Source organism: Oryctolagus cuniculus, chromosome X (assembly GCF_051225735.1).
Source record: "Oryctolagus cuniculus isolate XC-2025 breed Fujian yellow rabbit chromosome X, ASM5122573v1, whole genome shotgun sequence".
NCBI classification, from domain to species: domain Eukaryota; kingdom Metazoa; phylum Chordata; class Mammalia; order Lagomorpha; family Leporidae; genus Oryctolagus; species Oryctolagus cuniculus.
Window position 1 is genome coordinate 4,517,188 of NC_142888.1, and position 24,953 is coordinate 4,542,140.

Here is a 24,953-nt window from a genome sequence, read left to right on the forward strand (position 1 = left end):
ACATTTTATGTAAATACAATCATATGTTATGTGACCTTTTGTGTCTGGTTTCGTCCATATTGTAGCATACAATAGTACTTCAATTCTTTTTAGTTTTTAAAGATCTATTTATTTATTTGAAAGGCAGAGTTAGAGAGAGCACAAGCGAGCTTCCATCTGCTGGTTCACTTCCCAAATGGGCCAGGCCGAAGCCAGGAGCCTGGAACTTCATTTGGGTCTCCCTCATGGGTGCAGGGACCCCAGGACTTGGGCCATCTTCTGCGGCTTTCCCAGGTATATTAGTAGGGAGCTGGGTTGGAAGTGAAGCAGCAGGGACTTGAACTGGTACTCATATGAGAAGCAGGTGTCACAGGCAGCAGCTTAACCTGCTGTGCCACAACACCAACCCCCTTTCCTTCTCAATGTTGAATAATATTCCATTATATGAATATGCTATATTGTCTTTAACCAAGCATCAGTTGATGGACATTTAGGTTGTATCTATTTTTGACTATTACGACCAATGTTGCTATGAACATTCATAGGCAAGTTATTGTGTGAACATATATTTTCAGTTCTCTTGGGTATATACCTAGGACTGGAAGTGCTAGGTCGTCTGGTAGCTCTATGCTTAACATTTTGAGAAATTTCCAAACTGTTTCCCCAAGTGGCTGTACTGTCCGTCCTTCCTTCCTTCCTTCCTTCTTTCCTTTCTTTCCTTCTTTCTTTCCTTCTTCCTTCCTCCCCTCCCTCCCCTCCCCTCTCCTCTCCTTTCTTTTCTCTCCCTCTCTCCCTCCCTCCCTCCCTCCTGATTTATTTATTTATTTGAAAGACAGAGTTACAGAGAGGGAGACAGAAACAGAGAGAAAGAGATCTTCGATCCACTGCTTCACTCCCCAAATGGCTGCAATGGCTAGAGCTGGGCTGATCTGAAGCCAGGAGCTTCTTCTGGGTCTCCCACACGGGTGTAGGGGCCCAAGCACTTAGGCCATCTTCCACTGCTATCTCAGCAGAGAGCTAGATTGGAAGAGGAGCAGCTAGTACTTTCACCCATGCCCATATGGGATGCCGTTACTGCAGGCAGTGTCTTAACCCACTACACCACGGCGCTGGCCCCTCCAGTCTATATTTCTGTGTGAGGGTTCCAATTTCTCCACATCCTCTGCCAGTACTTGTTATTATCTGTCCTTTTTATTGTAACCATCCAAGGGTTACGAAGTGGTATCTAATTATAGTTTCCATTGGTACTTCCCTAGCAACTAATGACATTGAGCATTTTTATTGGCCAGTTATGTTTATTAGCCAGTTATGTATCTTTGAAGACATGTCTATTAAGGTCACTCACCCATTTAAAAAATATTTGAGAGGCAGAAAGAAAGAGACAAGAGACAACAGTCCCATCCATTGGTTCCACCCACACAATGGCTGAGGGACTGAGTTGGGAGGTATGAATTCAGTCTAGTTCTTCTACATAGATGGCAGGGACCCAACTACGTGAGCCATTATCTGCTGCCTCCCAGGGTGCACATCGGCAGGAAGCTGGAATCAGGAGCTGGGCTATCAAACCCAGGGACTCCAATATGGGATGTGGGCATCTTAATCAGGGGCTTAACTGGTAGGCCAAATGGCTGCTTCCACCATTTTTAATTGTTATTTATTCTTATATGTTATTTTATTGTAAGAATTCTTTATGTAGTTTAGATACAAGTCCCTCATCAAATATGCTATTTGTTAAGTCTTTTCTCCCATTCAGTGGATCATATTCATATGTTCTTCAGGCATTCTTTGGAGCACAAAAGATTTTAATTTTGATGAAATCCAATTTTTTCTTTGGTTGCTGGTGCTTATGATGTCATATCTGAAAATCAGTTGCCAAATGCAAGATAATTTATGCTCATGCTTTAATTTTTGTAGTTTTATTTCTTATATTTAGGTTTTTGATCTATATGTACTTAATTTCTATATATGTATGAGGTGAGGGTACCCGTTCTTACTTTGCATGTTGATATCCAGTTGTTTAAGCACCATTTATTGAAAAGACTCTTTCTCCCACTGAATGATCTTGGTACTCTTGTCAATAATCAATTGAAAGTTTTATTTATGGGCTCTTAATTTGATTCCATTGATCTGTATGTTTTTCTCATGCTTGCGATAAGCACTGTGTCTTGATTATTACAGCTTTCATAGAAAGTTTTGAAGTTGGGAAGTATGAATCGTTCAACTTTGCTTCTTTTTTAAGATTGTTTGGACTATTCTGTACCCCTTGCATTTCCCTATGAATTTTAGGATTGGTCTATCAGTTTCTCAAAAGAAGCCAGCTACAATATTGATGGAAATTGTGTTGAATCTATAGATCAATTTGGAGAATGTTACCAGCTTACTTATTACATCATCTGATCCATGAATATTGGATGTGTTTCCATTTATTTAGGTCTTCTTTAATCTAACAATGTTTTGTGTTGTTCAGCCTATAAATTTTACATGTCTTTTGTTGACTTGAGTATTTTTTTCTTTTTGGTGCTATCATAATTGGAATTGTTTTTCTCAATTTCATGTTTTGCTTGTTCATTGCAAACATTAAAAAAATATTTTTTGTATATTGATTTTGTAACCCAAAATCTTGCTGAACTCGTTTATTAGCTCCAACAGATTTTTAGTGGATTCCTTAGGAATGTTAACTTATAAATCATGTCATCTGCAAATAGAGACAGTTTTGCTTCTTCCTTTCCAATGTCTTTTGTTTCATTTTCTTGCCGAATTGTCCTGGCTAGTACCTCTGTTGTGATGTTGAATAGAAATGCAAGAGCAGACATCCTCGCTTTTTTACAAAATTAATTTATTTGAGAGACAGAGAGCTGCCAGTTGCTGATCTATTCCACAAATTTTCACAAATGCTGAAGGGCTGAAGCCTGGACCCAGGAAGTCAGTCCAGGTCTCCCGTATGGGTAACAGGATCTCCATGTTTGAGGCATCGTTGCTGACTCCCAGGGTCTGCATTAGAGCAGCCCCAGTGTGGAACACCAGCACTCTGATATGGGATGTGGGTGTCTTACTACCATTAGGTCAAATGCTGCCGCTCTGCACTCCCTCCTCATCTTGATCTCAGATGGAAGGCATTCAGTCTTTCCCCATTAAGTGTAATAATAGCAGTGGTTTTTAAAAAAGTATATGCTCTTTATCAAGATGAGGAGGTTCTGTTCTTCTAGTGTTCAGTTTTTGAGATGATCATGTGATTTTTGTCCTTTATTCTATATTATGAAATAATATTCTACAATATGACATATTACATTAGTTGAATTTTGATACAGACTACCTTTTTCATTCCTGAGATAAATCCCACTTGATCATAGTGTATTATACATTTTATGTCTTGCTGAATTTAGTTTGCTAATATTTTGTAGGAGAATTTTATATCTATATTCCAAAGAAGCAAGCTGCAACATTTATGGAGAATATAAGTTCTTTTCTTGCATCATCTTTATCTGGTTTTGATACCACGGTAATGGTGGCCTTACTGAGTTGGAAAGAGTTTGTGATTAACAGGCGTGTCAGTTGTCAGTTCTTTTCTTTTTTTTTTTAAGATTATTTATTTGAAAGGCAGAGTTAGAGAGAGAGAGAGAGAGAGAGAGAGAGATACTGACAGAGTGAGTGAGCAAGATCTTCCATCTGTTGGCTCACTCCCCAAATGGCCACAATGGCCAGAGCTGGGCTGATCCAAAGCCAGGAGCCAGGAGCTTCTTCCAGGTGACCTACATGGGTGCAGGGGCCCAAGGTCTTGGGCCATCTTCTGCTGCTTTCCCAGGCACATTAGTAGGGAGCTAGACCAGAAGTGGAGCAGCTGGGACTCAAACCTGTGTCCATATGGGATGCTGGAGCTGCAGGTGGCAGCTTTACCTGCTACGCAACAGTGCTGGCCCCTGGTGTCAGTTCTTTAATAAATGTTCTGTGGAATTTATTGGTAAAGCTGTCAGGGCTTGGGGTTTTCTTTGTGGGTAGTATTTTTTTTTTTACTTAGTGTAACTCTTTCCTTGTAGATCTATTTAAACTTTCTGTGGCTTTTGAGTCATTTTCAGTTGTTTGTGACCTAGGAATTTGTCCATTTCATTTATCTAATTTATTAGCATGTACTTGTTCAGAATATTCTCTTAAAATTCTTTTTATTCACCTATTATCTCTTGTTGAATACATCAGTAAGGGTTTATTATGATTTCATCAGAAAGCAGATGTAATGGTGTTTATTTACATTTACCCAAAGACATTTTATGCATGACAATTTTTCCTCATCCAGAAATTTTGGGAAAAATTAAAAAACAGTTGGAAATAATATTTATAACCTGTTAGTCTCATCATTTCTCTCCAGGTTTTTGTTTTTTATGATATAATGTAGATTTGTGATCATCCTTAATAGTCACTTTTTGTAACCTGACTGAAATGTTATTCATATATAAACACTTTTTATGTCATTTAGTGGATAGGCCATAGTATACTTGATTATTCTCCTAATATTGAACCTTTTAAAAACTAATATAACTAAGCCTCTGAGGAATTTCTTTGTGCAAAGCTGTTTGCTTATTTTGGATTATTCCTATAATCAGGTGATTAGATCTGAAATGATTATGTAAAAGAGCTATGAATATTTTGAAAGCTCTTGATAGAAAATTATAGCTATTATTTCCTGATTACTAACTGTATTCTGGAGAGTGTTCAACATATGCTACATGTGTTTTATTTAGTCCTTGCAATAAAGCTGAGTGAAGTGTTGTTATTTCCATTTTACAGCTGAAGCAGTTCCCACTCAGCGAGGCAAGTGCTTGTCAAGGTTATACAACATTCAGCTGTCACACCTGAGATTTGAACTCAAGGAGTTCTGACTACAAGGTTTTTTTTGTTTTTGTTTTTGTTTTTGTTTTTTTCTTTCCTGTCAACATTATACCCTTGTGTGCTGCCTGCCAGTGTTCCTGCCTTCAGAACCTAGGTTTAATTGAATTTACTTAATATAAAGTACCTTTGATTTGTATGGCTTTTATAGTTGGCCAGACCATTTCACATACTTTAGATGTTCACAACCTTTGCAGAAAAGGAAACTGAGGCTTTGAGAGGCGAAACGATTTGCTGGAGGATGCATAGCTAGTAACTGGCAGAGCCAAGGGGAACTTTCTTCCTCTTTCTACTGGTCTGACCAGTGTTAAGCATGTTTTTTCCTGCTTGGTCGTTCAGCTCCAGCACAGAACTCTGGCCCTGGAGTATCATGGCAGTTTAAGAAAGATAAAACTATATATACAATGGAGACTGGTGAGGGCGAGTGTTGTGACAGTGTGGGACACCTGCATCCTGAATTGGAGTGCCTCATTTAAATGCCAGCTACTCTGCACTTCTGATCTAGCTTCCTGCCAGTGCGCTTGGAAGGCAACAGATGATGGTCCAGACACTTGTGCTCCTGCTATCCAGGCAGGAAGCCTGGAAGGAGTTCTTGGCTCATGGCGTTGGACTGGCCCACCCCTGCCTACTGCAGACATTTGGGAGGTGAACTAGTGAACAGAAGATCTTTCTTTTCTCTCTCTCTCAGATTTTAAAGTACACAAATAAATCTTTAAAAAATATTGAGGCTATCCCCTTCCTAGGGACCTTCTGCCCTTCCATGTAGGAAAGTAGTATTGATTTTGTATTATTATTTTTATTTCACTTCTTTTGGGAGATGCACCAGGTAAGAGAATACTGATACCAGCTGTTATTTATTTAGTGCCTACTGCATTCATTATTTCTCACCAAAACCCTTGGAGGAAGCATGGCTTAGTCTCCTCCCATAGATGTGGAAACTTCGACTTAGGTTGAAGAACTACCCAAAGTTACACATTATTTGATGGTTCAGCAAATCCCAAAATTCCGAGCCTATATTTATGCTCCCCTGACTTGGAGAATTGAGATTTCTCCAACATTACAGAAATAAAACATTGTAACTTCAATCTCACTTTACACTTGAATTTTATGTCAGTGAGTTTTCAATGAATAATATATTGCCTTTTTTTTCTTGTGGAGCACTTTGAGAAGACAGATACATTTTATTTCTTCCTTAGCGATCACTTAAAATGCATTTATTCAATTTGTCTAAGTGCTAAGCAGCTGACAAAAACTATCTATACCTTTTTGGCTTTAAAGTTTAATGCTTAAGCTATAACAAAATATTTCTCTGATGGAGATTGTTCTTATCGAAAGATTTGCTCTATTTTTATTTAAGAATTAAAAAATACTAAATAGCAAGCAAAATATTTTTTAAATTCTTGGTAGGACTGTTGGTAAAAAGAATCTAGTTAACTTAGTGTTTTAAAATCTAACAAACCATTCACCTCTGCTTCAGAGCCCTCTTCTGGCTACTCTCAGTCCTGTGGCCTCCACCCCTTCACCTCACAGTTTAAGTTCCTTACAGTGGGGCCTGCGCCGTGGCTCACTTGATTAATCCTCCACCTGCGGTGCCAGCATCTCATATGGGCACTGGTTCTAGTCCTGGTTGCTCCTCTTCAGTCCAGCTCTCTGCTGTGGCCCAGGAGGGCAGTGGAGGATGGCCCAAGTGCTTCGAATCGGCACAGTGCCGGCCGTGGCGGCCATTTGGGGAGTGAACCAATGGAAGGAAGACCTTTCTCTCTGTCTTTCTCACTGTCCAACTCTGCCTGTCAAAAAAAAAAAAACAAAAAACAACAGATATTTATTCTCACAATTCTGGATGCTGGGAAGCCTACGATCCAGGCGCCACAAAATTCAGTAGGTGGTGAGGGCCTGCTTCATCATAGATGGTGCCTTCCCACTGCCTCTTTTATAAGAGCCCTTGTGACCTAGTAACCTCCCAAAGGATGCACATTTGAAGACGTCAGCATCAGGGTAGGCGTTTGGTACAGTACTTAAGATGCTGCTTGAGACCTCCATGGCCCAGATCAGAGTACCTGGGTTCAAATCCCAGCTCTGCTTCTGACCGCCCTTCCTGCTAGTGTGCATCCTGAGTGGCAGCAGGTGATGGTTCAAGCACTTGGGCCCCTGCCAGCCACGTGGGAGGCCTGAATTGAGTTCCAAGCTCCTGACTTGGGCCTAGTCCAGCCCTGGCTATTGCAGACATTTGGGGAGTGAATCAGCAGATAGATCTCTCTCTGTGTTTCAAATAAATACTACTGTATCGGAGATTATGTTTAAACATAAATGTTTGGGCTGGCGCCGCGGCTCACTTGGCTAATCCTCTGCCTGCAGCGCCGGCACCTGGGGTTCTAGTCCTGGTTGGGGTGCCGGATTCTGTCCCGATTGCTCCTCTTCCAGTCCAGCTCTCTGCTGTGGCCCAGGAAGGCAGTGGAGGATGGCCAAGTGCTTGGGCCCTGCACCTGCCTGGGAGACCAGGAGGAAGCTCCTGGCTCCTGGTTTCAGATCAGCGCAGCTGGCCATGGCGGCCATTTGGGGAGTGAACCAATGGAAGGAAGACCTTTCTCTCTGTCTCTCTCTCACTGTATAACTCTACCTGTAAAAAAAAAGTTCCTTACAGTGTTGTATATATTTTTTTAACTTTTATTTAATGAATATAAATTTCCATAGTACAGCTTATGGATTACAATGGCTCCCCCCCCATAACTTCCCTCCCACCCACAACTCTCCCTTCTCCCGTTCCCTCTCCCCTTCCATTCACATCAAGATTCATTTTCAATTCTCTTTATATACAGAAGATCAATTTAGCATATATTAAGTAAAGCTTTCAACAGTTTGCACCCACAGAGAAACACAAAGTGAAAAATACTGTTTGAGTACTAGTTATAGCATTAAATCACAATGTACAGCACATTAAGGACAGAGATCCTACATGAGGAGTAAGTGCACAGTGACTCCTGTTGGTGACTTAACAAATTGACACTCTTGTCTATGGCGTCAGTAATCACCCTAGGCTCTTGTCATGAGTTGCCAAGGCTATGGAGGCCTTTTGAGTTCGCCAACTCTGATCATATTTAGACAAGGTCATAGTTGAACTGGAAGTTCTCTCCTCCCTTCAGAGAAAGGTACCTCCTTCTTTGATGACCTGTTCTTTCCACTGGGATCTCACTCACAGAGATCTTTCATTTAGGTTGTTGTTGTTGTGTGTGTGTTTGTGTGTGTGTGTGTGTGTGTGTTTTTTTTGCCAGAGTGTCTTGGCTTTCCATGCCTGAAATACTCTCATGGGCTCTTCAGCCAGATCCGAATGCCTTAAGGGCTGATTCTGAGGCCAGAGTGCTGTTTAGGGCATCTGCCATTCTATGAGTCTGCTGTGTATCCTGCTTCTCATGTTGGATCATTCTCTCCCTTTTTTATTTATTTTGTTTTTTTTTTTTTTCAAAAGATTTATTTATTTATTTAAAAGTCAGAGTTATACAGAGAGAGAGAGAGGTCTTCCATCCCCTGTTCACTCCTCGATTGGCTGCAACAGCTGGAGCTGCGCTGGTCCGAAGCCAAGAGCCAGGAGCTTCTTCCGTGTCTCCCATGTGGGTGCAGGGGCCCAAGGACTTGGGCCATCTTCTACTGCTTTCCCAGGCCATAACAGAGTGGGATCAGAAGTGGATCAGCCAGGACTCGAACCAGCGCCCATATAGGATGCCAGCACTGCAGGCAACGGCTTTACCTGCTACGCCACAGTGCTGGCCCCATATGAAGTATCTTTTAATGTGGGAGCTTCATGGAAAAACAATGAATGCCATTGTTACCTCCCTCTTTGCTTTCCTCAGTCTAGAGGACTCCTTGCCATTCTGCTTGTTCTTGCTTCCTGGAGGGTCCTTGGTTACAATTGCCACCAAACAGCCTTCCTGGCACGGGGAGCGTTCAGTGGGAATCGCTGTGAGCCAGGTCCTCCCTCGTTTCCCCCCTCTGTGAGATGCAGACATCAGATAGGCTGTTCTTTATTATAAAATTTATTTATTCCTTCATTTGAAAGGCAGAGAAACAGAGGGAGAGGAAGAGGGAGAAAGAGAGAGAGTCAGTCTTGCATCCACTGGTTCACTCCTCAAATACCTGCAAGAGCTAGGGCTGGGCCAGGCTAAAGTCAGGAGCCAAAAACTCCCTAGTGTCCCATGGCAAGTACGTGGGCCATCATCCACTGCCTCTCAGGCACATTAACAGGAAGCTGCATTGGAAGCAGCGGCAAGATTCTGTATGGGATGTGCGTTTCCCACACAGCTTAACCCATTGTGCCACAATACCCACCCCTAAGCTGTTCTTTAAATCCATTGTTACTCTCTTCTATCTATATGCTTTATAGCTGTGGAGGTGTGTCTGTGTGTGTGTGTGCACATGCGCGTGCATGCTGGTTGGGGGGAGCATTGATTTCTCCTCCTTCCTCTCTTGCTCACTCCCCTGGCCGTTGTCCATCATCACTTTGACATACTCAAATGCCTTTCTTCAATTTTCTTTGGCTTGTGTATATATATATATATATATATATATGCTGTTTTTGTTTTGTTCTGCTTTGTTGTTTCCTCCATAATTTCTTTTGAAAATTGCAAATCTACAGAGGAGATGAAAGGATAGTGCAGTACAGTGACCACCCAATATGCCCTTTACCAAGTGTTAGCATTTCATCATCCTTTCTTTTTCTCTCTCCCCTCTCCTCCTCCATTTGAATATAAGTTGTAGATCTTGTGGCATTAGCCTCTGTGTACGTTAGCACAATCTCAAGAAAAGAGGGCTATTCTCTTATGTAACCACAATACAGATCACATTGAAGAAATATAACATTAATAATGTAACTTTACTGAACAACTCACATTCAGAATTTTCCTGTTGTCCAGGATTGCCCTTTGTAATGGTTTCTTCCTTCCCTTAAAAAAAAGCCTTCTCTGGTCCCCTCCGGTCCTCTCCTCTATGCCAGGTTTGCTCCTGAAGGGGGGCTTCCCCGCTGCTGCCTCCTGTTTCCTCATCTATCCCAGCTCCAGGAAAAATGATCAGACAGGTTCTGGAATGACCCTGAAGTCCAGCGGTGCATTCGCAGACCTGATTTCACTCTACTTCTTGGCAGTCCTCGGTACTCCCGCACCCTCCTTTTTAAAATACTCACTCTCCTTGGTTTCAGTCCTGGTTTGTCTTTTAGGTCTCTGCTTAGACCATTTATGTGGACTCCACTTTCCGCCAACTTTTCAACATTAGGGCTTCTCTGTGTTCCTCTTGGCCCTCTTATTTTGTCACTCTAATGTTCTCCTTGAAGGGCTTTACTCTATGGCTTTAATTAAAATCACCATGTCGAGACTGCCAAATCTTTATTGCCAGCCCACATTAAATCCTATAATTCCTGGCTTATTGGGAATCATTGTAAATAAGTACTTTTCTTTGTAAAAGGAGAACACTTTCTTCCCCTCAATAACAATTCTTTGTTAATTATTCGCATTTTGATATGTTATGGTGGCCTTGATTTGTACAGAATTCGTACTGCAAACACATTGCCTGTGTGAAACAGGCAGCACACACACACACACACACACACACTTTCTTATTCTGTTTACCAGTTAAATGCATCTTCACCTTTTTCTTTATTTGCTGTGTAATTGATTGCTTTAAACATTTCAGGTATTTTGAGACTTTGACAGCGGCTATTTAGGTACCTATTCTAGAACTGTGAGCCTGTGAAAGGCAGAAAATATCACTTAAAGGATTTCATTATGTGTGCATTCTCTTTTAAAAAGGTTTTTTTTTTTTTTTAAAGATCTATTTTTTTGAAAGGCAGAGTTACAGAGAGAGGTAGAGACAGAGAGAAAGAGGTCTTCCATCCACTGGTTCACTCCCCAAATGGCCACAACAGCTGGAGCTGGGCATATGGAGCCAGAAGCTTCTTCTGGGTCTCCCACTGGGGTGCAGGGGCCCAAGCACTTGGGCCATCGTCCACTGCTTTCTCAGGCACAATATCAGGGAGCTGGATCAGAAGTGGAGCAGCCGACTCAAACCGGCACCCATTTCTTCAGTCTCCTTTATTTTAGAATAATAATGTGTGTAAATAGAATGCACATGTAACAAAATATTAATGATTATAATCCTTATCATTTTCCATACATTTGAAAGTATTTCAAAATAAGAAGTAAAAAACAAAAAAATCTGAATCCAGCACAACCAAATTTACTGTTTGTGGTGGTTGTAACCTTGAGCCAGTTAACATATCATACATGGTAATCTGATTTAGTATATTTAAAGGAGAACTGATAGGTGGAATGTGTAATGTTCCTGGCTTAAACCAATTGATAGCAAACTTTGGCTATAATCACTTAATGGGAAAATCAAAGATATTAGGGACTTATATTTTTTCTATAGGAATAATTCAGATTTATTTATTTATTTTTGAGTAGCCTTTTAAAAAATTTATTTGAAAGGTAGAGTTACAGAGAGAGGAGGAGGAGGAGAGAGAGCAAGAGTGAGCATGATCTTTCATCTGCTGCTTTATTTCCCAAATGGTGGCAACAGCTGGGGCTGGGCCAGGCTGAAGCCTGGTGCCAGGAGCCTGGAGCTTCTTTCAGGTCTCCCACTTGGATGCAGGAGCCCAAGCCCTTGGGCCATCTTCTGCTGCTTTCCCAGATGCATTAGCAGAGAGCTGGATTGGAAGTGGAGCATCTGGGTCTCAAACGGGCACCCATATGGGATGTTGGCGTCACAGGCGGAGGCTTAACCCACTACACCACAACGCTGGTCCCTCGAGTAGCCTTTAGAATTTGTCTGTTGTCCAGAAGTTTCTGGTTTGAGTGTTCAGTTTGACACTTCATATTTTGTCCTTGAATGGTTGTTTTCAGCTTTTCAATGTGCAATAATAGGTGGGCTACAGCTGTGGCATTAGAAAAAGAACAGATGAATGGGTTAGAAAGGATCTTAGAGATAACAAAATCTGAAGCTCTTGTGTTTCAAATGAGAAACTGAAGACCAGAGAAGTGATTTTCCTGAGGATATATAGCTGGCATGTGGTTGAGTGGGGACCAAAATGAAAGTCTCCTGACTACAAATTCAGCCCTTATTCTTATTAACCCATGTGGATGGGTTTGTGAGTGAGTAAGTAAAAAATTATAAGGATGACCTCTAGTTCTCACCTTTCTCTGAGAATGATAAAATTATGATCTATTGCATTTGGGGAAAATGATGGGTTTTTTAAATTAAATTATTTATTTGAGAGAGTTACAGAGAGCTAGAGCCAGAAATAGAGAGATAGAGGGAGAGAGAGGTGTCTTCCATCTGCTGGTTCACTCCCCAAATGACTGCAGCGGCCAGAGCTGAGCTGATCCGAAGCCAGGAACTTCCTCAGGGTCTCCCACGCGGGTGCAGGGGTCCAAGGACTTGGGCCATCTTCTACTGTTTTCCCTGGCCATAGCAGAGGGCTGGATCGGAAGTGGAGCAGCCGGGACTCAAACCGGCGACCATATGGGATGCCGGCGCTGCAGATTGGGGCTTTAATCCATTGTGCCACAGCGCTCGCCCTGAAAATGATAGTTTTTAAACATCTGTAGTTGTTTGGAGACTGGCTTAATGTTTTACAGTCTTCTTTGCTTCTCAAGTAAGTCAATCAATGGTTGGGAGTGCTCTTTGAGGTGTGCACTCACTCGCTTTCTCTAATAAATTTTTATAAAAGATTTATTTTATTTATTTGAAAGGCAGATAGAGAGAGGGACAGAGAGAGAGAGCATGCTTCCATTAGCTGGTTCACTCCACAAATGGCTGCAGTTGCTGGGAATGGACCAGGCTAAAGCCAGGAGCCAGGAATTCCATCCAGGTCTCCCATGTGGGTGCCAAGGGCCCAAGTACTTGAGGCGCCTTCTGCTGTCTTCCCAGGTACATTAGCAGGAAGCTGAATTGAAACTGGAGGTGGGATTTGAATCAAAGCTCTGAGTCACAGATGACAGCTTAACCCCCTGCACGACAACACCAGCCCCTCTCAAATCTTTAGAAATTCAAAACAAATGCTTTCTGGGGACAAGAACTCTGTGTGTGCCCTTGCCCTTCTGGGATAAGCAAGCCTCATAAGGTCTGAGCTTTGCTAGCCCCCTGTCTTAGTCTGTTTCCTGCTGCTATAACAGCATACTGTAAGGTTGGCGCCACGGCTCACTGGGCTAATCCTCCACCTGCGGCGCCGGCACACCGGGTTCTAGTCCCGGTCGGGGCGCCGGATTCTGTCCCGGTTGCTCCTCTTCCAGTCCAGCTCTCTGCTGTGGCCCGGGAGTGCAGTGGAGTATGGCCCAAGTGCTTGGGCCCTGCACCCCATGGGAGACCAGGAGAAGCACCTGGCTCCTGGCTTCGGATCAACACAGTGCACTGGCCGCAGCGGCCATTGTGGGGTGAACCAACGGCAAAGGAAGACCTTTCTCTCTGTCTCTCTCACTGTCCACTCTGCCTGTCAAAAAAAAAATAAAATAAAATAAAATAAAAAAACCAGCATACTGTAGATGGAGTAATTTATGAAGAAAAGAAATTTACTTCTCATGAAGTGCAACATCAAGGTGCCAACATCTGTTAAGGGGCTCATAACATGGTGGAGGACATCAGATGGTGAGAGAGCATGTGCACGAGACAGGAAATGGGGGCCACACTCACGTTTTCTTTTAGCTCAGGAATCCACTCCTGCAGTAAGGAACGCACTGCCACGGAAGGGCATGAAACCCTTTATGAACCTGGAACCTTTGTGCCCTAATCACCTCTTGAAGGACCCACCTGTTAATATCATCACCATGTCAATTAAATTTCAACATGAGTTCTCAGGGGCAGCATTCAAACCACAGCACTGCCCAAGAAGCAGGCTCTGTGACCATCTATGTCCCCTGGGCTTGTATTTTGAGCCATTTTTCCAGTGAAGTTGGAAGTCTCCCAGGACAGTCACATACTCTAGCAGATGGTGGATATAGAGTATCTGTAAGCAAAACTAACAAGAGTGAAGACTGTCGTCCCAGCCCGAGTTAAGCCACGCCCTCGTCTCATGCTTTGCACAGCTGCGGCAATAGATGCCTTTTTCCCCTTCTTTAAATCCTTTTGCCTCTAGAGGATTCATTCTCTTTCCAGTTCGTTTGAATTCATTGAATCAGCTCTATCACACTTGAGCCTCTGTCGCTCCCTGGCTGTCAGGCCCCTTAAAGGTAATGAAATATTCACGCATCCTGGTGCTTCCCGGGGAGGCCTCTGCCAGCAGAATTTCAAAGGCAGAGTCTTTAAATGTCTTAGCATTCAGACTATGAAACTTCTTTAAAAAATATCAACTACCACTTAATAAACAAAACTGGGGCGGGCAGGTAGTACAGCAGGTTAGGCCACCACGTGAGATACCAGTATCCCAAATTGGAGTACCTGGTTTCAGTCCTGGCTGCTCGGCTTCCAATCCAGCTTCCTGCTAATGTGCCCCCGATGCCTCAAGTGCCTGGGTCCCTGCCACCCATGTGGCTGCTGAGGATGTAGCTGGGGAATGGAAGACAGTTGCTGTTCTCACATAGCTTATGTAATAGGGGGAGCTAGACGATAAACGCGAATGTGTGACTTTCTAGAAGTCAGTTGGTGAAAAGTGCTATGGGTAGCAGTAAAACAGATAAAGAGGATAGGGAATGAGTATATGTACGTTGTGGGGGTGGGGGGAAGGTGTGGGTGGGAGGTGCTATTCTGCATACTGGCTCATTTTTTTATTGCTGATTCCAAATGTCCCACTGTATTGTACAGCACAGTGGTAATGAACCCAGGTTCTGGAATTACAGAGATATGGATTTGAACTCTACATTCTGCCACTGACAAGCAATATGACCCCAAACAAGTGATTTCTGAGCCCCCATTTCCTTATCTGTAAAATAAGAATAGTACTGCTTCATAGGATTGTTGAGAGGATTAAATCAGCACACCGTACAGTGGTTGACGTGAAGCAGATGTTCTGAATTTATTATTTGTCTTGTTCACTAACCCCCTACATGGATATTTACTTGCAAAATATGATGATGATCACCGCCAGAGAAAATAACCTATTAAAAACCAAACAAACAAACAAACATCTTGGCAATCGTGGAACCACCTGTACTGGGCACAGAAAACTGGCCAGGTAACTTATTAAACATGTGCTGTTGCTCCCTTTGGGACTCGTAAGGCAATAGCTTTTATTTATTTTCTTTTTTCTGTATGGAATGAATATGACAGGAAGACAAGCCCTGTGTTGCAATGAAGCAGCAAGATCAGAAGCAATCTAACCTGTCCAACAAGTTCAGAACTGGACCAGACAGATCTTTAAATCTCCAGGCAGGGGGAGGCTTCTGCTCTGGAGGAGGGTCCTCAGCTGGCTCCCGGTGCTCTGTGGTGAGCAGGTGGGCTCTTGGGCATCAAGTGAGGTTTTAGAGGTCCGATGCTGGTATGCTCAATCCTGCCATGCCAGTATCCTTCCCTTTCCTCCCGAGGTTTCTGAGGGCCCTGTCTATCTGAGAGACAAAGGCAGGATGTGGCACCAAGTCCACTCCATCAAGCACTCCACAAGGACCCAAAAGCCAAATGTAGCACTCTAGAAAGGGCCTGAATTTGAGTACCCAGGAAGTTGAGGTCTAAAGAGAACCTATTTTTCCCATCCTCCTGAGACTAGATCATCAGGCAGGGTCTAGCCAGGAAGCAGAAACCACACAGTGATATGCACAGAGAGAACTCAAGGTAAAGAATTGTCAAGTAGGTATGCAATGGCTCCTAGGTAACTGAAAGGGAACTCTAAGTTATACAGAGATAGCAACTATAGCAAAGTTACCACCCTGCTAGGGTAGAGAACACAATGGGAAAAGACTGGAATTATTGCAACCTAGAAACTTGGAGAGTTCCACAGAACTGAAACCCAGACCTTTGAGCAGGAATGCCGCTCGGCTCGGGGCTGATGTCTCAGGGGTTGCCATGAGGCTGGTTTTGCAAGTGCTGGAAAAATTGCACACTGGACCCAACTGCTGCTGCAGTGGGTGAAGAACAGTTGCTAGGTTACACAAACAGGAACAGGAAGCAGACAGGAAGGAGTGTGCCCCCGACCGTCTTCCAGTTGCTATTGCCCCTACGGGCAGAGCCTAACGATGAGCAACTGGCAAAGGTTAAATGGGGTCTGAGAATCCCAGACTCAGCACTGCTGAGCCAACTGAAGAAGGGTGGGATTGGAGTTGGGCTACAACAGCTTCATGCTCATAAGAAGCATTCATGCCCTGATACCAAGTGCAAGCATAGAGATGGCTGATTACCAAGTGGGGGTGGGGACTGGCATGAGGGGCCCTTCAGCTTCCTGACTTTGGAGATGGAGAGGAAGTGCAAGGCAGAGGGAACCGAGCATGACTATCTACTTTCCAAGACACACTATCCACACCCACTAGTAGGAGAGAACCCAATGAATGCATTGTGTGCCTTCCCAAGGGAACAGTCTCTTGGAGAGCAAGGGATGTGATGAGCAGAGATGGGAGAGAGGAGGAGTAGAAGTGGTAGTATATGTAAAGTGTCTCCCCGGTGCTGGGCACATAGTAGGCATTCAGTAATGGTGGCTGTTATTTTTCAAGGGAAGGAAAGGTACAGATAAGTTAGGGACTGAGGTAACTGGCTGTGGTGAGGAGAGTTAAGGCTGTGGACTCAAGCTGAGTCTATTCTGGATAAGTGCCTGAGCAAGGTACTTGCTTCTCATAATTTCCTTATGTGTAACACAGAGATGATACTACTTGTGGGGACTGAATGTATTGTATTAGATGCTTAGCATATGGTAGCTATTTTGTTCTGTTATTAATTATAGAAACAATAATAAGCTGAGTTATTTATTTTTTATGTTGCTAATGCTAAATGGAAGAGACTTAGGGATCATTTATTCCAATACATCATTGTGCCGATAAAGAAAGTGGGGCCCAGAAAAAGGTCAATAGATCTGTAGAGGATAAGAGCTTGGGCTATAGAGTCAGTTAGGCCTGGGTTCAAACCCTTGCCATGCATTTCCATTTGTTGGCTAAATGAGGTGAAGTAAGTTCCGCAGTCTCTCCAACCTTCACAGTGTGGCGAGGATTGCAGGAACTAAGAGATTGCCTGGCCCTCGGGGAGTGCTCTGGAAACAGCAATGCACCAGCACGAGGGGGCTTGGTGCCTCTGAGAGCCCTGAGCTGAGTGAGGAGCAATCATGGGTCATCATGACAGTGACTGTTCCATAGAACAGGCCTTTCAGGTGAACCTGGCTCTCCATGTTGGTATTGTGAGGACAACTGTGATTTCTGCTATGGTGCTACCGATTATTTGCTTTGCAATACTGAACAAGCCATTCTAGTACTTTTCCCTAGGACAATTGTGATTCTTGACCTTAGGTTTGTTTCCAGAAATTTCCCGGAAGCTGATTAATGTCATGAGAATCTCTGGAACCCAACAGCTTTGGAGAAGCTCATCAATAAACATTCTTAGATGGCTTGGTCCTGGAGTAGACCCAGTGTACCACAGCAGTGCTAAACCAAAAACTCTGGGACTGGAGGCTGGATTCCTGCTTTCAGAACTCAGCTTGTTCCTGCTGTAGTCAACTCTTAATTTTTATGTGCTGACTGGGAGAAATGATAGCATGAAGAGAGGGAGCCAGCTGGTGTTGATTGCTCCTCACTCAAAACTTGAGGAGGAATAAGAGACTATATTTTAAAGCTCATTCTCTCTCACCTGACCTCCTTTTCCCATCCTGTGAAACTACAGGGTGATTCAAAGGCTACTGGCCCCAGAGGAGAGAAAGTGTGCCTGGATAGTCCACAAACAAGACACTTACTTGTAGTTGCCATTCATTTAGCTTATGCTTTGCAACAGATAGTGCACTAAACTCTTCAATCCACTAAACTCAACTCTTCTTTTTCATAATCTATTTAGCCATCTGTCTTTTATCAGTTGAATCTCAGGTGCAGAACCTGGAGTGAATCACACTTCTCAGTTCATTGTACATTGTCATTCCTAGTCTGAATAAGACCCTTTCGTATTTTAATTAATTAGTCTATTGCCTTCTGTGTACCCCACGCTCATTCACCTCCCCTGTAAATAACCAATAAACTATGTATGATGTGTGTCCTTTCCTTTGTACATATTCTTATGAAATGTCTATTACGGTTTTGTATATATGTGTATATTTTGTAAAGATTTATTTATCAATTTGAAAGAGTGACAGAGAGTGAGTGAGTGAGTGTTGGTCAAGGGACAGAGAGAGAGAGAGAGAGAATGAGTGATTGATTTCATTTACTGGTTCATTCCCCAAATGCCCACAACAGCTGGGACTGGGCCAGGCTAAAGTCAGGAGTCATCTAGATCTCCTATGTGGGTAGCAGGGACTCAAGTATGCAAACAATCACCTGCTGCCTCCCAGGCACTTTAGCAGAAAGCAGAGTGGCTGGGACTCAAGCAGGCACTCTGCTATGAGATGCAGCCATCTCAAATATCATCTTAACCTGCTGCGCCACAACGCAAACCCCTATGTGTATGTGTATGTGTGTGTGTGTGTGTGTATATATATATATTTTTTTCTTTAATTGGCATAAAATGATATAATATTGTATTTCCATTCTAACTTTTTCGTAACTGTTCTGAGGCCCTGTATTTTTAAAGACCTGTCCATGTGGCGATAGATTTATTTAATCTTTTGCTTCCAGTTGAGGTATAGTACTCCATGGGCTGCATCCCACATAGGCACCCATTCTGTTTCCTAGCAGTAGACAACCAGGCTGCATTGTTACCAAACTCCCTCCTGCCACAAAGAAGCGATTGCATCTCCACATGTCTCCTTTATGACTGTGTGGGAATTGCTTTGGGGGTACATAGAGAAGAAAGGAATCGCTGCTTCATATGTACATAGATGCAGCGCACCTAAGTAGTGCCGGGGCAGTGCTGTTACTGTCTTCACTTTGCTGAGTAGGAAACAGGCTTTGAGGATTGTAACAACTCACCCAGAGTCACCTAGACAGTCATTAGCAGAGCTGCATTCAAATTCAGGCAGTCCTACTCCAAAATCTCTGCTCCTAATAACGAAGCCATCATCATTCCCTGAGTGTTTGAGACTTGAGGACATCTTATTAAAAACTTAAAGGTCACTCTCATTGCTTGTGGTTTTTATCTTCTTAGAACTGAAGGATACAGATGGACTGATGTTTTTTTTTTCTCTGAAGTACCTACTTCCGCCAACAGCTGTATAGTAACTGTTGTTTGACTTTCATGTGCCGTGGTCTGCAGTGCTGAGAGCCACATTGATCATCCAGAACTGGTACCGAGGTTACAGAGCTCGCCTCAAGGCCAGACAGCACTATGCCCTCGCCATCTTCCAGTCCATTGAATATGCTGATGAGCAAAGCCAAATGCAGGTTTGTTTTGCAAGCTGGTCTTTTCTCCTGGGAAAATGCTTCCATTTACTCCTTGTTATTGAAAGAATGAAATTTTGGGTCCATTTTAAAGTTAAGAGCCCTGGTTAAAGGCTTTAATAGACATTTTCTTGGAACTTGCTGTTGAGAGAGTATGTGTTTTGGGAAGATGATGGTGTTTTTCAGTTTTGAAGTTCACATTTTTAAGAGAACTGCCAGATGTCTAGGTAACTAATAAAAAATAGTCTTACTCTATTTTTGAGTATACAGAAGTAAAGTTGTTACTTTATAAAGGGAAACATACTTTAAGGGGATAAAAATTGGAAGAATTTCCTGGGAACAAAACTAACAGTTCTAGAAGAAAATATATATGAGTGAGGAAGGCCTTATTAAAGCTTGTGAAAAGCATATGTAAATCCAATTTTAATGCTTATTAATAAAAATGAATACTTTTTAAATAATAACAAGATCTTGGAGAAATTTGTAATATAGTTGTTAATGTGAAAAGCAACTTGTAGAACAATATGTAGAGTTCATCCTGTATACATTAAAAAAAATCTCATGTACAGCCAAGGTCTGGAAAAAGATACACAGCAAGTTGTTTTAGAGTGGTTAGTTCTAGGGTCTGGAGTGGTATTGGATAGTGGGTAGGGATGCTAAGAGGAACTTCTTTTCATTCAGTATTGCTTGTAGTTTTGATCAGTCATATATTTTTGTATCACATTATAGTATTTAAAAATAATTACAAAAATTTTAGAAGAGTTAAGTTACTGGATTGATAACTATAAAAATGCTGTACTATGATTCGATCAAATGTTCCTTTTGCCTTCTTTAGGCGTTCATGGTGTTGGCTGCCTTTTTAAGCATGGTAGAATACAGTGATGAATATAAAGGTGGCACGAGCCCCAAAGTGGTATGCCTATACATGAACATTCCAGTATCAGTATATTCTTTTCTACTGTTTTTGTTTGTTTGTTTTTTGACAGGCAGAGTTAGACAGTGAGAGAGAGAGACAGAGAGAAAGGTCTTCCTTCCGTTGGCTCACCCCCCAAAATGGCTGCTGTGGCCGGCTTGCTGCGCTGATCCGAAGCCAGGAGCCAGGCGCTTCCTCCCGGTCTCCCATACGGGTGCAGGGCCCAAGCGCTTGGGCCATCCTCCACTGCACTTCCAGGCCACAGCAGAGAGCTGGACTGGAAAAGGGGCAACCAGGACAGAACCGGTGTCCCAAGCGGGACTAGAACCTGGAGTACCGGTGCCACAGGCGGAGGATTAGTCTAGTGAGCCGTGGCGCCGGCCTTTTCTACTGTTTTTAAAACAGATTTATCGAGATCTAAGTCACATAACACACAATTCGCCCATTTAATGTGTATAATTCAATGGTCTTTAGTATATTTACAGAGTTGTATATCCATCATCACAGTAGAGTAATGGGCACCCCAAAGACCCTATACCCACTAGCATCCACTCTCTGGAATTGGCAACAACTAATTCGTTTTCTGCCTCTATGGATTTGCCTCTTCTGACCATTTCATATCACTGGTATCATAAAATATGTATTCCTCTGTGTGTCTGGCTTCTTCCATTTAGCATAACATATGTCATAGGTTTAAGTGTGTCATAGCATGTATCAGTAGTTCATTCCCTTTTCATGCTCAAATGATATTCCCTTGTCTGCAATTTATATAGAGAATATATAAATATATAATTTTGCATATCCATTCCTCAGTTGATGGACCATTTGGGTTGTTTCCACTTTTTTGGAAACAACCAAAAATCATAAATAATGCTACTATAAACATTTGTGTGCAACTGTTAGTATGAACATATGTTTTCAATTATCTTGGGTATACACCCAGCCTGGAATTGCTAGGTCACATGATACCTCCATGTTTGACTTTATGAAGGTTGCCAAAGTGTTTTCCACAGCAATGGCATCACTGAACCCCAGCAACATATGAGGATTCTTATTTCTCCAAATCCTTGCCAATAGTTGTTACTGTCATTATTTTTGATTATAGACATCCTAGTAGGTGTGACATAATATCTCACTGAGGTTTCTATTGACCATTAATTGAAACTCCTCAGCAGCATTAAAATCGTGCATTTAGGTGTTTGTATGGGAAGCCAACTCCTAGAGCCACTCTCAGCTTGTGTTCACTTAGTGTTCATTCTTTGCGGGAGGAAGGGCGAAGAGAAGAAATGATTTGTGCTGTATAAATGCACATCTTTTCAGGTAATTGGTAGGCATACAAGTAGCACCTACATGATTGTTGGAATGCTGGTGGATTTCCACCTTTCCTTCCTTTCTTTATTTCCTAAATATATCCCTTAACTCCTAGTCTTACTATCAGAAAAGAAGACATCATTATGCACAAATTTCAGTAGCTTAGACTGGGTTTCCTTGAAGCAGATTCTGAGACAGGGATTCTGGTATAAGTGACTTACTGAGGGAGCATTCTCAGGAAAAATCCCTATGGGAGTGAGGAAACCAAGACAGGACGTGGGAGGAAGTGAGGCAAAAATGTGCTTTCTACGGAAGTCTGACTTCAGCCTGATCTCATCTGGTGCTCGTGTGAAATGTGTCACAGTTTGTCCCCTGCAGGGGCAAGGTAGATAGGGGACAGGGCTATTATGTTCTTCCTTCAGTCAGTCATGGGCAATCCCTCAGAAGGGGTGTAAATATAGTATCCTGGGCAGCTCCGGGTGAGATGCCACACACCTCTGAGAGCAGTTCTCTAGAGACAGGTATAGGTGTGACCCTTAGTACCTGCAGTAGGTGGGAGATGAGTGCCCTAGAAAAGTAAGGGGACTTGCATGGAGTACTGACATTTGCCACAGTAGCTGTTTGGGGTTCATTAATTGATTATTGTGTTTTTATTTTGTCTAGCTATCCAACTTCTTTTCTTTCATGTTGGAAAACTATACTCGTGTACATGAGGAAGATCCAAGTAAGTAAAAAGTTTCTTTTGAAAAATAGTCATTAAGTATGGAATTACCCTCAATAAGAGATGTGCATTCTGAAAATGGGGGAACACTAAGCAATTGAGGACATGCACACCTCTTTTGTCTGTGTGACACCCAAAAATTGGTGAAATTGGTTCAACTGGCTTTTCTCTTGCCTGCATGATGTTGACTAAATCGACCATTTAATTTTCTCACTTTTTAGAAACTTGAATTAGATTTCATTCAACATTCATTTGTTAAATATCTTCTCTGAATCACAACATATTGGTATACAATAGCAGCTTATTAAAGAGAGTCTTAGTTTTCATCCATAAAACTTTTGTGCTGAGAGATCAAAATATCTTAGTTCATGCAGCAGATCTGGGTGAAAATGATGTATTAAATATAGTTGGCCCCAATATGTATATCTTTCTATCATCTATCTGCCTATCCACTCACCCACATTCTATCTAGCCAGCCAGCCATCCATCCATCCATCCATCCACCCATCCATCCGTCCATCCATCCATCCATCCATCATCTCCTATGGTTCAAATATGTCTCCCAAAGTTCATGTGGTAGAAATGTAATCTTCAGTGCAACAGCATTGAGAGGTGAGACCATTAGAAGATAATGACATCATAAGGACCCTGCCCTTATGGATTAATGCAATTGCCGAGCAAATAGGTTTGTTATCATGTCCTTATAAATGATGAGCTTGGCCCCCATTCCTCTTTCTTGCACATACTTCCTCATTATGTGATGCCTTCTGCCATGTTATGATACAATAAGGCCTTCAACAAATGTAGCCCCTTTTTTGCTTCCAGAACCATGAACCAAATAGGATTTCTGTTCATTATAAATTACCTAGTTTGTGGTATTCTGTTATAGCAACATAAAATGGACTAAGACACTATATCTACTGCTTCCCCCCCCCCCCACACACACCTCTGTCTCTCTGTCTAAACATTTTGAATCAGAGACAGGCAATATAGCTGTGAATCAAAAATGATTTCAAAATTAGAATTATTCACAAGGCATGTATTTCTACTGCAAAATAAGATCTGCCTGTTGTCATCTCCAAGGTTGACACCAGACTTAAAAAGTCATTTTTCTTTCATTTGGACCAACCATTCTTTGCTTCAAATGTTTATGGCATTCAGGAGCATTTTTAAAAGTAATCCGATAAACATCCTGCAAAGTGGTAGAAGAATGGTGCTTTTAATGGCATGAGCTGAGTACATACATATGAAACTAATTAGAGCATTTAATGATTTGTAGAAGCTTTCTGAAAGGTAAAATAGCCAAAACCTGAGGAGTGGGTGGAAATGGGTATGTTGCCATTTTCTTGCTTTTAGATGATTGCAATCTGAAAACAGTTGTTTGTGCTTCGTGTTCTTTGACGAAAATGTTTTTGAGAGGAAATATAATAGTGATGAAGTGAAATAGCTCTCTTTCTGCTTAATGACCTAATATTTCAATCCAGGCTCACTTCATCAGAAGTACTTACAGAATTTCAGAGCGACCAGATGACAGGGTTCAGCCCAGAGACATTTGCTCAGACTCTGTATTTTTTTTACATCTGGGTGTCTTTTTGCACTTCTGATTCTTAGAACCATGATAATGTTTCCTCTTAGAATAAAAATTAACAACAGGAAGTGTGTGTGTAATATTAAAGTAGAATATAAACTCTGACAAAACTGTGTTACAAATGAATGACACACGCACCTGAAGGAGGTGGGGAAATAGCATTCAATAATAGTAGTTTAACCCTAATTAGCCTTGATGAGGTTTCATTTTTTTTTTATCTTGCTAGGGATTTGCTGAGATTCTGTGATATCTGTTTTTCATCAAGTTTAGGACATTTTCATCCATGAAGTATTTAAAATGTCTTTCCTTTTAAGCTTAAATATCTTTTTCTTTGTAAATCTGTCTGCTTTTAAACTTAGAAGACTCTAAAATATTTAATATGTGTACCATTATGCCCATATTTCTTGATGATTTTATGGTTTGACTTAAAACATTTTAGTAGATCATAAAGTTTGGATTTTAATATTGAATGAAATAGGAAAACTTTAATGTTCAATTGTTGAGAATAATTTAAAAACTACAAAAAATGTACAAGTAGTTAACTAATTTTTCCTGCAACATCTATTTGATAGTAGATCTTTTAATTACTGGTTTATAATATGAGGGTATTACAGGAAGTTTGTGAAAATAAAATTAAAAGATATATTTAAAATAATTTTCTTTCTTTATTTTTATTTGATTAGAAAGAGGCAGGGAGAGAGGGAGAGACAGAGAGAGCCCCTCCATCCTCTAGCTTACCCCTCAAATGCCCACAACAGTCAAGGCTGGGTCAGGCTGAAGCCAAGAGCAGGAACTCCATCTACATCTCCCATGTAAGTGGCGGGGACTCAAATAGTTGAGACATCATCAACTCCCTCCTAGGATGCACATCAGCAGGAAGCTGGATAGGAAGGAGAGCTAGGGCTGGAATCAGGCACTCTGAGACCGGATGCAGATATCTGAAATGGCATCTTAAACACTGTGTCAAATGCCTGTCCTGATAAATTTGTTTTGATGAAAAATAATTTAAATCCATGCACAGTTTTTCGTAATATACATTTTCCATGAGTTTTTGAAGACCCTTCATATGCATAGATTTCAAAATCTTGACCAAAATTAACTTATCTTTTAAAAAAGTTTCATTGTCCGTTTATTTGAGAGACAGAGAGGCACAGAGAG

At 41.8% G+C, this 24,953-nt stretch overlaps 1 protein-coding gene across 6 annotated transcripts in view; it reads left to right on the plus strand.

The window, feature by feature from the left end:
- PPEF1 (protein phosphatase with EF-hand domain 1) overlaps window positions 1-24,953 on the plus strand; it is a 140,664-nt gene that overhangs the window by 33,623 nt on the left and 82,088 nt on the right. For 4 of the 6 annotated variants that reach the window (XM_008272402.5, XM_070067279.2, XM_070067280.2 and 1 more), the window contains 2 exons: window positions 19,138-19,265; window positions 22,150-22,210. In XM_008272402.5, coding sequence (XP_008270624.1) covers window positions 19,138-19,265; window positions 22,150-22,210 — 189 coding nt within the window. Of the gene's footprint in view, window positions 1-4,758; window positions 4,858-19,137; window positions 19,266-22,149; window positions 22,211-24,953 lie in introns of all 6 variants that reach the window. The other 2 variants (XM_051826965.3, XM_051826969.3) reach the window with 1 other exon arrangement.